Source organism: Ovis aries, chromosome 2 (genome assembly GCF_016772045.2).
Source record: "Ovis aries strain OAR_USU_Benz2616 breed Rambouillet chromosome 2, ARS-UI_Ramb_v3.0, whole genome shotgun sequence".
Taxonomy (NCBI): Eukaryota; Metazoa; Chordata; class Mammalia; order Artiodactyla; family Bovidae; genus Ovis; species Ovis aries.
In genome coordinates, this window is record NC_056055.1 from 42,427,961 (window position 1) to 42,440,187 (window position 12,227).

The following is a 12,227-nucleotide window of genomic DNA, read 5'->3' on the forward strand; positions in this document are numbered from 1 at the left end:
AAAAATATGGGAGAAAGAAGACATTCCCAAATAAAAGACACGCATTATACTGAAACCTGACATGGCTTACCATATTTTAGCTTATGCTACTACCTTTTTGCTAATTAACGTAGTACCATGACAGGTTGGGCTGATTGGGCCACAATGAGACAAAAATCTCCCCCACTTGATGTGGAAGAGGAGCTGATGATAGACGCCTGACATCTACCCAAGAATGAGGAAGAAGGTGGTCTTCTCCCATCCCCATTTTTCCTTTGACTATAAAAATGTAGCCTGTCCAGCTCTTGGGTCATTGCTCCGTTGCCTGCCTGCTTGTGTCTCTCACAAACATCTGATATTAGGTGGTTTTGTTTTTTTTTTTTTTTTTTTGAGGGAGGCAGGCACACAGTCCAGCATGCTGGATCTTAGTTCCCCACCCAGGGATCAAACCTGTGCCCCCTGCAGTGGGAGGTAGAGTCTTAACCACTGGATCACCAAAGAAGTTCCAGCATCCTATATTTTTAAATCTGTCTCTTACCTATCACTTTGCCTCTCACTGAATTCTTTCTGCACCAACATGCAAAGAACCTGAGCTCCTCTGTTTCAATGTTACATTTCTGCCAACGGTTCACAAGGGTTCCAGTTTCTCCACATTCTTGCCAACACTTGTTATTTTCTGTTTTAGTTTTTGTTTTGGCAGTAGCCATCCTAGTGGGCGTGAGATTGTGTCTTGTTGTGGTTAACCCTCTAGCATTTTGCACTTGGAATTCCCTGCTTGCTATAAGTCAGGTAAATATGCACAGGAGGTGAGCAGAGACCCACTAGGGACTCCCAGACAGATTGCCTGGCTACAAACCAGCCCTGCCTTCGCCTGACTTCTGAAACATGAGGAGGAGGCCCTGTGCTTGCTGGACCATCTCTGAATCAGTGGATGGGAAACATCAGGAAGTAGGAAGAGCCCTGAAAGCACCAGGATTTTGGGTTTAGGGAGATGACCTCACATTGTGAGTTGCCTTCTCTGAGCATAACTAATACCATCACCATCATCATCACTGTTTTAAAAACAGTGTTTTATTTTTGGCTGCTCTGGGTCTTCCTTGGTGCCCATGGGCTTTCTCTAGTTGTGAAGAGTAGGGGCTACTCTCTAGCTGTGGTTTGCCAGCTCAGTAGTTGTGGCACACGAGCTTAGTTGCCCCATGGCCTGTGGGATCTTCCTAGACCAGGAATTGAACTGGTGTCCCTGCAATGGCAGACGGATTCTCAACTACTAGACCACCAGGGAAATTCATCATCACCATTTTTTTAAGTAACTCTGGACTAACAATAAACGAGGCATGTGTCATGTATTATCTCTAATCTGCACATGGCCCTGCCATTCAAGTGTCATTATTATCCCCACTTTACCAATGAGAAAAGGAAGCTTTGACTAGGGTTATGGAGCTAAGTGGCTGAGCCGGAATTAGTATCAAACAGCTTAGGGTCCAAAGTCCCTGTTCTTTCCGTTATACCATGTTACTTTGGGTTTAAATCTGATTTCTACTCCAATCATTTTCAATCCACCACATCCCTATATCACATCCCTCTGCCAGGGGAATCCAGGAGGGTCTTGAACTGTATGAAGTATTTCAACACACTGAAAACCAATTGATGACCCCACACAGCTGCCAAAATTAGGGAAAATTCCTGTTTTTGTGTACATCATTGGTGCCCAAATGAGCCCAAAGACTGAGCCCAAAGACTCAGACCTACTCTGATGTGGATCTTGGCTTCTCTCTTCTCTGCTTCCTTCAGGGCCCATCTGGTTGGACAATGTCTACTGCACCGGCGGCGAGGCAACCCTTGCAGCCTGTTCCTCCAATGGCTGGGGTGTCACCGACTGTAAGCACACGGAAGATGTGGGTGTGGTGTGCAGTGAGAAAAGAATTCCTGGGTTCAAGTTTGACAATTCGCTGGTCAACAACATAGAGGCAAGTCATGTGCTTTTTGTTTTTTTCAACTGAAGCATAGTGGACTTACTGTGTTGTGTTAGTTTCTGCTGTATGGCAAAGTGATTGCTTTATATATATATATATATACATATATATATATACACATATACACAACACACACATATATATATTCTTTTTCATACTCTTTTCCATTATAGTTTGTCACAGGATGAATATAATTCCCTGTCTATGTAATAAAATCTTTTTAAAATTTTTATTTATTTAAAAAATTAAATTAAAAGCAATTTAATTTAAATTGCTTCACCATTTTGTGTTGATTTCTGCCATACAACAATGTGAATCAGTTACAATTAAGTACATATATTCCTTCCCTCTGAGCCTGCCTCCCCTCCCCCCATCCCACCCCTCTAGGTCATCACAGAGTGCCAAGCTGGGCTCCATGTTACACAATGTGGCCTTGTTGTTTATCCATCCCAAGTGTAATAGTTTGCATTTGATAACCCGAGCCTCCCATTCCATCCCTCCCGCACCTGCCCCTCCCCTGGCAACCACAAATCTGTGAGTCTGTTTCTGTTCCAGAGACAGATTCATTTTTGCGTCATATTTTACATTCCACATATAGGTGATATCATATGGTGTTTCTCTTTCTGATAAGTTCATGTGCTCTTGATGACTCTTTCAGGTGAATGTCTCCCTTCTTCCATTTAACTCACTTTTCACCTATGATTCTAAGAAGTGTGTGTGATCACTTGGAGGGGAGGGGACCTAAACTCATCATTTGGTGCCAGGGCAGTTGAGGAAGCATTTCTGAAGAAAGGGATGCCATCAGAAACAGAGAACAGCTTAGACAAAGACACAGAGGCATAGAGTTCTCTGTGAACTGGGCCTAAGCAGGTCAATACCACTCAAGGCTGTGGATCCTGAATCTGGAAATAGTGTGAAATGAAGGTAGAAAGGTGGTCATGGGAAGACTGCGCTCTGTTCAGGAGCTTGCCCTTTGGGCTCGGGAAATGTATCAGCTAGCAACTGCAGTGTAACAGATTACCTCCCTGCTCCTTATATTTTGAAGCTTCAGACAACAAACATGGATTATCTCGAATAGTTTCTAAGGGTCAGGAAGCCAGGAGTGGTCAGCCAGTTGATTTTTCTCAGAACATCTCGTGAGTTTGCAGTCATGTTGTCAACTAGGACTGGGGACTCCGCTCCCAAGTTGACTCCTGTGGTTGTTGGCAGGCCTTAGCTTTCTTCTGGCTGTCAGCTGGAGCCCTCTGGTCCTCTCCATACAATTGCCCTATAGGCTGCTTAAACATCCTTAAGATACAGTGGTTGTCTTTCTTTAGAGTGAATGACTCAAAAGAGAGAGAGAGAGAGAGAGGACAAAACATGGACGCCATGTTTTTTATAACCTCATCTCAGAAGTGATGGTCCATCATTTCTGCTGTATTTTATTGGTCATTCACACCAACAGTATGCCTTGTGGGTGGAGATTACCCAAAGATATGACTCCAGAAAGTAGAGGTCATTGGGGATCATATTGGATGGAGGCTGGCTGTCATAGGACAATTGTCCTCTAACTAGCAGGGGATCAGAATCACTTTTAAAATGCACTGGAACCTCACGTCAGACCTCCTAAGTGAGGGTCTCCCACTAAGAGAACAGCTTATTTTTTTTTTAACTCTCTCAGATGATTCTGATGCTGCCAGCCCAAGTCAACATTTGGGGATGGCAAAAGAGCCTGTGATCCTTCTTCTATATTTATGGCTAAATTTCAGATTTATCTTTTTTCCAAGTGCTCCAGCCAAAGAATAGAGTGAACAAACATTTAATGCTCTCCTCTATGTGGGGCTTAGGGCAGGAGGAGGAGGCAGCCAAGACTCCTTCCTCAAGGAACGTGCTGGATGTCACCCCCAAGGCACTACGGGATCTTCTATGAATCCAGGACAAGGAGCCTTTTCTGTGCTGTAGTTTCCAGCTGGCCCCAGACTAATGCAGAAGAGAGTTGATTCTTGAAATTGCCCTATTTGGACTTCAGAGGAAGTTCTCCCCAGACTGTGGTCTTTACATTTTCCTCCCATGACTCACTCTGCCCCACTCTTTCTCATATGCTCTGAGAGTGCACTGAGATGCTGGGAACTGGTCCAAACCTCCATGACAGTGTGGAAAAGGATTTCCAGCCTTCTCTCAGCCGGCAGCTTTGAGACCACTTCTGGCTGACAGTCTTCAAATGCTGCTGTTTTATTTGGGATAACCAGAAGAGATGGTTACAGAGTTGATGTTGTGTATCTGGTGTTTTGGTTCCTGATGCTAATCTTGCTTTATCATGAAGGTTATAATTTGGAAGGTGGGCTTACCCAACCCAGTTTCATACTTTCCATCACCACTCTTTATATAACTTCATATGAAGTAAGTAGCCACCCCCTCATATAATGCATCTCATCTTTCCAATGAGATTGGAAAGGAGATCCCAAAAGCAGAGGTCCATCTAGTTTACCATTGTATCCAATAAAAATAATGCTAGGTACCTATAATTTTCTTCTCAGGAATGAAAACCAACATTATCCTTTTAAGTGAAGAATTCATCATTGTTGTTTAGTCACTGAGTTGTGTCTGACTCTTTTGCGACCCCATGGACTGTAGACCACCAGGCTCCTCTGTCCATGGGATTTCCCAGGCATGGATACTAGACTGAGTTGCCATTTCCTTCTCCAGGGGATTGAAACTGTCTCCTACTTGGCAGGCAGATTCTTCACCACTGAGCCACCTGGGAAGGCAGGTGAAGAAGATCCTAGGATAAAATATCAAGCTAAATAGCAATGAGAAATGCACAGAAGCAAATCATTCCTTCATAGTATCGCCTTGCCTAATAGGACTATGAATTTATGTGTGACAATTTGGGGGGGGGGGTGTCCACAGCATTTTTTTTTTGGTAGTAATTAGATTTAGCAATATTATCATTCTAATGAGCAAGTTAAATCAGGGATCTCTGAATTTTGGAATCCCAATATTAATCAACTACAAATAAGTATTAGCCCATATCTATCATCAGTGACTGAATTGTTTTTTTCTAATGAGTTGACCATTCCATTAGGAAAGTTCTGAAGTGGCCAACAGATCATAGATAGAGATTTCTTCAGGCTTCTGCTTGAAACAATCACTTTAGCAAACTGCTGGCCTTGATTCAAGGTCAAATGTGTGACATCTTTAATGGGCTTTTGTTCATCCTACATCCTTGGGATAATCCGCTTGGATTGTCAAACGGAGATCTAGGCTTCCAGGCATGAGAAAGTCACTGCTAGCATGAATCAAATGTGGATAGGCCAAAATGCCAGTGGATTTTGGGCTGGAAAAATGAGAAGACCCATCTGCCGCTAGGGAAGAAAAAAAAAAAGTAATGAAAAAGAACTCTGTGAAGGGCACTTCAACAGAGAAGTATTTATGAAATTACCTCTAGGATCCAATTCTAATGCTTAGCCTTTAAAGGGGAAATAAGGGATTTCCCTGGTGGTCCAGTGGCTAAGACTCCATGCTCCCAATGCAGGAGGCCCGGGTTCAACCCTTGGTCAGGGAACTACATCCCATATGTCACAACTGAGAGTTCACATGCCGCAGCTAAGGATCCTGCATGCTGCAGTGAAGATCAAAGATAGACTCAGCCCAATAAATAAATATTTTTTAAAATAAAGAGTAAATAAGATGGGTCACAGAGAAACTAAAACCTTTATTGTCTGGCAAAGGCAGAGAAATGACCGGGGAAAAAATATTTTAGAGAGAACTTTCTTGTTGCGGAAGGGCTGAGAGTCCATGATAGGAAAGCTTAGCACCTATCTCTATTCTGGACGTTTATTTGTTGGGGGTCTGCTGTGTACACATCACAGTCTGGGACACCATTGGGGTAAGTAAATGTGACCCTTGTTCTCAAGCCCTTATAACCCTAGAAGACAAGATGCATGCCTTGGGGAAAGTTGGAGGATCATTCCAGGGCAAGTAACCTATATCCTAAGTGAGTTTACAGTAACCCAGAGAGGGTTAGCTGGGAGGAGTCTGGTTTCAAGGGCTAGATGACTTCCAGAGCCTCTAAACTTTGCATTCTCCAAGAAGACCTCCCTCTTGCTGTCATATGAATCAGATTGGTTACCAGGGGTCAAACTAGGAGCTTTCCTGTCTAGCCAGGGATGCTGTGAAAATCTTCAGTTGATGAGCAGTCCCCTGTAACCTCTTCCCTTTGGTATCTGCTTAAAGTAGGTCAGGAATGGGCCTAGATCTCAGGGTGTCTGACCAGAACCTTGGAGAGCTGCCAGAAAATTCTTCTATCCAGGACTTTGTGGCTAAGCTTATGCTTATGGGCAGGGTTGGCCTGATGAGTAGGGAGTCACCCAGGCTACCTACAAGGGATATTTGTGGGATGTGACAAGTTTCTCCGAAATACCTCATATAATAGCTGTGTCAGTAGCTGAAGTCATGGAATCACTCCTCTTGGCTAGAAAAATGTCTCCTGTTAGATGTGTGTGGACCAGGGAAGTTTTGTTGTTGTTCAGTTGCTAAGTTGTTTCTGACTCTTTGTGATCCTATGGACTACAGCATGTCAGCCCTCCCTGACTTTCACTGTCTCCCGGAGCTTGCCTAAGTTCATGTCTATTGAGTTGGTGATGCTGTCTAACCACTTCATCCTCTGCTGTCCCTTCTCCTTTTGCTTTCAATCTTTCCCAGCATCAAGGTCTTTTCCACTGAGTTGGCTCTTCACATCATGTGGCCAAAGTATTGGAGCTTCAGCTTCAGCATCAGTCCTTCTAATGAATATTTAGGACTGATTTCCTTTAGGATTGACTGGCTTGATCTCCTTGCTGACTAAGGGACTCTCAAGAGTATTCTCCAATGCCACAATTTGAAAGCATCAGTTTTTTGGCACTCAGCCTTCTTTATGGTCCAACTCTCACATCCATACATGACTACTGGAAAAATCATAGCTATGACTAGATGAACCTTTGTCAGCAAAGTGATGTCTCTGCTTTTTAATACACTGTCTAGGTTTGTCATAGCTTTTCTTCCAAGGAGCAAGTGTCTTTTAATTTCATGGCTGCAATCACCATCTGCAGTGATTTTGCAGCCCAAGAAAATGAAATTTGTCACTGTTTCCACTTTTTGCCCATCTATTTGCCATGAAGTGATGGGACCAGATGCCATAATCTTAGCTTTTTGAATGTTGAGTTTTACGCCAGCTTTTCACTCTCCTCTATCACCCTCATCAAGAGACTCTTTAGTTCCTATTTGCTTTCTGCTATTAGAGTGGTATCATCTGTTTATCTGTGGCTATTCATATTTCTCCCAGCAATCTTGATTCCAGCTTGCGAGTCATCCAGTCAGACATTTTACATGATGTACTTTGCACATAAGTTAAATAAGCAGGGTGGATTGAGAGCATGGAGTCTTAGACGCTGAACCATCAGGGAAGTCTTGGAATGTGTTCGGGATGAATATAAGGTTCTATATCAAGGTTCATGAGGAAAAAAAAGAAAAAAACAACTACAGAGCAAAAGCCAGGAAGAGAGACTGAAAGTGTTGATTGTAATTAAAAGATCCCTGAAAGTGATTGGTTGCCTAAAAGCTCAGTATAAGCCAACAGTATGGTATGGCTGCTAGAAAAGTGCGTGTAAACTGATACACTTGGTTGAGGGGAAGGGGACATTTTTCCTAAACTCTTTGCTTTTTGGACCAAGAAGTGAGTGAAGTTCCAGGGCCATCTCTTAACTAGGTCATCCAGAGTAAGGACCAGCCATGTGGAGACAGGTCTGGAAACCACATCACATGAGGAAATGAAGACATTGTTTCAAGAAAAGAGATAAGATGGAAGAGATGTTGGTTCTCTTCAAATATTGAAGTGCTACCGTGGACAAGAGCATTTATAATTTGGCTTAACTCCCAAAACTAAGATGAATGGTGACGGATTGGGATGTAGATTTCAGCTGAATATGAAAACTCTTTAAGGCTGAGTGATGGGGCTACACATTTCAACACTGTGCAAGGACTCTGTAACATAGGAGACAGGCTGCCCTGTGAGTGGTAAGCTCCTTGTCCCCAGTGTAGTTTAAGCAGGAACTGGATGATCTCCTGCAAGGAATATGGCAGCCAAATCCCTACATGGGAAGGACATGGGATAAGGTGATTACCAGAGTTTCAAAGAATAGCAAGAAGAGATAAGAAAGCCTTCTTCAGCGATCAATGCACAGAAATAGAGGAAAACAATAGAATGGGAAAAACTAGACATCTCTTCAAGAAAATTAGAGATACCAAGGGAACATTTCATGCAAAGATGGGCTCGATAAAGGACAGAAATGGTATGGACCTAACAGAAGCAGAAGATATTAAGAAGAGGTGGCAACAATACACAGAAGAACTATACAAAAAAGATCTTCATGACCCAGATAATCATGATGATGTGATCACTAATCTAGAGCCAGACATCTTGGAAAGTGAAGTCAAGTGGGCCTTAGAAAACATCACTATGAACAAAGCTAGTGGAGGTGATGGAATTCCAGTTGAGCTGTTTCAAATCCTGAAGATGATGCTGTGAAAGTGCTGCACTCAATATGCCAGCAAATTTGGAAAACTCAGCAGTGGCCACAGGACTGGAAAAGGTCAGTTTTCATTCCAATCCCAAAGAAAGGCAATGCCAAAGAATGCTCAAACTACTGTACAATTGCACTCATCTCACACGCTAGTAAAGTAATGCTCAAAATTCTCCAAGCTAGGCTTCAGCAGTACGTGAACCGTGAACTCCCTGATGTTCAAGCTGGTTTTAGAAAAGGCAGAGGAACCAGAGATCAAATTGCCAACATCCGCTGGGTCATCAAAAAAGCAAGAGAGTTCCAGATAAACATCTACTTCTGCTTTATTGACTATGCCAAAGCCTTTGACTGTGTGGGTCACAATAAACTGTGGACAATTCTGAAAGAGGTGGGAATACCAGACCACCTAACCTGCCTCTTGAGAAATCTGTATGCATGTCAGGAAGCAACAGTTAGAACTGGACATGGAACAACAGACTGGTTCCAAATAGGAAAAGGAGTCCGTCAAGGCTGTATATTGTCACCCTGCTTATTTAACTTATATGCAGAGTACATCGTGAGAAACGCTGGACTGGAAGAAACACAAGCTGAAATCAAGATTGCCGGGAGAAATATCAATAACCTCAGATATGCAGATGACACCACCCTTATGGCAGAAAGTGAAGAGGAACTAAAGAGCCTCTTGATGAAAGTGAAAGAGGAGAGCAAAAAAGTTGGCTTAAAGCTCAACATTCAGAAAACGAAGATCATGGCATCTGGTCCCATCACTTCATGGGAAATAGATGGGGAAACAGTGTCAGACTTTATTTTTTGGGGCTCCAAAATCACTGCAGATGGTGACTGCAGCCATGAAATTAAAAGACGCTCACTCCTTGGAAGAAAAGTTATGATCAACCTAGACAGTATATTCAAAAGCAGAGACATTACTTTGCTGACTAAGGTCCGTCTAGTCAAGGCTATGGTTTTTCCTGTGGTCATGTATGGATGTGAGAGTTGGACTGTGAAGAAGGCTGAGTGCCGAAGAATTGATGCTTTTGAACTGTGGTGTTGGAGAAGACTCTTGAGAGTCCCTTGGACTGCAAGGAGATCCAACCAGTCCATTCTGAAGGAGATCAGCCCTGGGATTTCTTTGGAAGGAATGATGCTAAAGCTGAAACTCCAGTACTTTGGCCACCTCATGCGAAGAGTTGACTCATTGGAAAAGACTCTGATGCTGGGAGGGATTGGGGGCAGGAGGAGAAAGGGACGACAGAGGATGAGATGGCTGGATGGCATTACGGACTCGATGGACGTGAGTCTTAGTGAACTCCGGGAGATGGTGATGAATAGGGAGGCCTGGCTTGCTGCCATTCATAGGGTTGCAAAGAGTCAGACATGACTGAGTGACTGAACTGAACTGAAGACCCCATGTTTATCTGCATCTCTGAAAGTGCACCCAGCCAGCCCACACAGGGGGTGCACACTAGCTGACTACTGGCAGTGACCACCATTGTGTGTCAGACTCCCCCCACGGCTCAGTGGTAAAGAATCTGCTTGCAGTGCAGGAACGCCGGGAGATGCGGGTTCAATCCCTGGGTCAGGAAGATCTCCTGGAGGAGGAAATGGCAACCTACTCCAGTATTCTTGGCCTGGGAAATCCAATGGACAGAGAGGCCTGGGGGCTACAGTCCATACGGTTGCAAAGAGTTGGACTCAACTGAGTACGCACACACACACACACACACACACACACACACGCATGACCATTGTGTGAATTGGGGTCATGCCTGTTACAGACACACACACACACAGACACATGCAGAGAAGGGTTGTCTGCTAGTGTGCGTTCTCATGTTCTCTCCGGCACATCATGACTTTGGCCTTGAAAGCAGACACTTTCCACCCTCACTGTTGTGCATCACAGTGAAAATTAAAGCCCCACCTCCCCTCAATGTCCCCCAGGTAGGGCTCATAAATTCAAAAGTGGCCACGAGTGAAGAGTCAAGTTAATGACTTCTCTGCGTCTTGTGATCCCAGGCACAGATGATCAGTCTAGGGAAGATCACAAAGACACTCCCATCTCTTCTCACCCTTATTTTGAATGGGCGTGACCAGGTTCTAGCATATCCACCCTCGTAGATGCCTGGAGGTTGAAGACAGATCACAGACCTTTAGAGATGACCCTCACAGGCTTGTGCCTTCTCCAGAGCACATTGAAATTTCCCCAAGCAGCCAGTGGAAGAAAACGGCATCCGTCTAGACCAAGTTCATCCCACTCTGGGATGCCAGAGGCGTGAGTCACTAAGCCCTGGGGCCTAGAGGATGGAATTTCACTCCATGAGCTAACTGTGCTTCCGTGGAGTCCTACATCTGCCTGGAGCATCCTCAGGGGCCCCTGACACTTCATAAATTCCCTTTTAGAGGAGGGAAAAAGTGCTTCTTCTTCAGAGGGATGACCCCACCCAGGGAGAGTTTGGCCAGAGCACAGAGCAAGTCTACTCCCTTCTTTAAGATGAGTTGGTTGATTTCGATCCCTTCCAGCTATGACAGTTTGTAATCCGGAGTGGCAGTGGTTACTCCTTCAGAATGGCATGGCGTGCACTCATCGTTTACAACGGGGTTTAAACAATCTGTAGGGGGGAAAACCAGATGATTTCTGGAAAAGTGCATGCAGACTATAAAATGTTATAAGAGATTTGCCTTACTGCTGATTCACCAGCCTGGGTTCATTTCTTCCAGAAAATTAACCAAGCAGGATCTCCGTTCTCCCCTTTACTGTGGTCTGAGTTTTAGACCCCAGAGTGGGAGGCAGGACCCCTAAGTTCTGGCCCCTTTGGAGCCTGAGACTTGCAACTATATGTCCAGAGGAACTGACCCTTCTTGGGTCCCTGGACACCAAACAGCATTTTATACAGGGGGAAAAAAATGAGTCTCAGGCCAATTCTCAAAACCTTCTTCAAAAGAGGAAAGCAGGAGCAAATAATAAATGTTCAATACTGTTGGTTTAAAGTGCACAGATCTTTTCTAAACCTATAAAACAGAGCTCCAAGCAAACCTCCCAGGAGTTCAGAGGCTCTTAAATCAAGAGGCTTTGTTTCCTGTCTGTGGCTGTGGACAAGTTGGAAAAAGCATTAGATAAGGGGAGATTACAAATCCAGATGCCCTGTGAGCAGCCGTCCCTGCTCTGGGCCGTCTGCACATTGCTAAGTCATGTGCTCATAGAGAGGCTCGTGGCTGGGGCCGGGTGCTGTTAGGTCAGGGAACATAACGGGTCTTTTCCTTTTCTTCAGCCTCCCCACCTCACTTTCTTCTCTACTCATTTTTTAAAACTTATTTTTATTTTTGGCCTCTCTGGGTCTTCGTTGCTGCATGTGGGCTTTCTCTAGTTGTGGTACGGGGGGCTTCCCATCGTGGTGGCTTCTCCTGTTGCAGAGCACAGGTTCTAGGGTGCATGGGCTTCAGTAGTTACGGCGCATAAGCTTGGTTGCCCTGCAATATGTGGGATCTTCCCAAACCAGGGATCAATGTCTTCTGCATTGGCAGACGAATTCCCAGCCCCTGGACCATCAGGGAAGCCCTCTACCAGTTTTGAAAGGCTCTTTTTGCCATAGCAGTTAGGTTCCCAGAACTGATTAGAAATCCTCCAGCTGTGAGATTTTAAGGGTGGCCTATGGGCTTTCCTGGTGGCTCAGATGATAAAGAATCCGCCTCCAATGCTAGAGATCTGGGTTCGATTCCTGGGTCAGGAAGATCCCCT

The 12,227-nt window shown here is 44.4% G+C and overlaps 1 protein-coding gene and 1 non-coding gene across 2 annotated transcripts in view; one reads left to right on the forward strand and one right to left on the reverse strand.

Annotated features, from left to right (window-relative positions):
- LOXL2 (lysyl oxidase like 2) overlaps positions 1-12,227 on the forward strand; it is a 113,071-nt gene that overhangs the window by 39,553 nt on the left and 61,291 nt on the right. Inside the window, exon 3 of the mRNA XM_042243127.2 lies at positions 1,771-1,946. Coding sequence (XP_042099061.1) covers positions 1,771-1,946 — 176 coding nt within the window. The remainder of the gene's footprint in view (positions 1-1,770; positions 1,947-12,227) is intronic.
- Positions 4,981-5,116, reverse strand: LOC114113400 (small nucleolar RNA SNORA2/SNORA34 family). The gene has a single exon (XR_003588436.1). It is a non-coding gene; the product is annotated as a small nucleolar RNA SNORA2/SNORA34 family (small nucleolar RNA).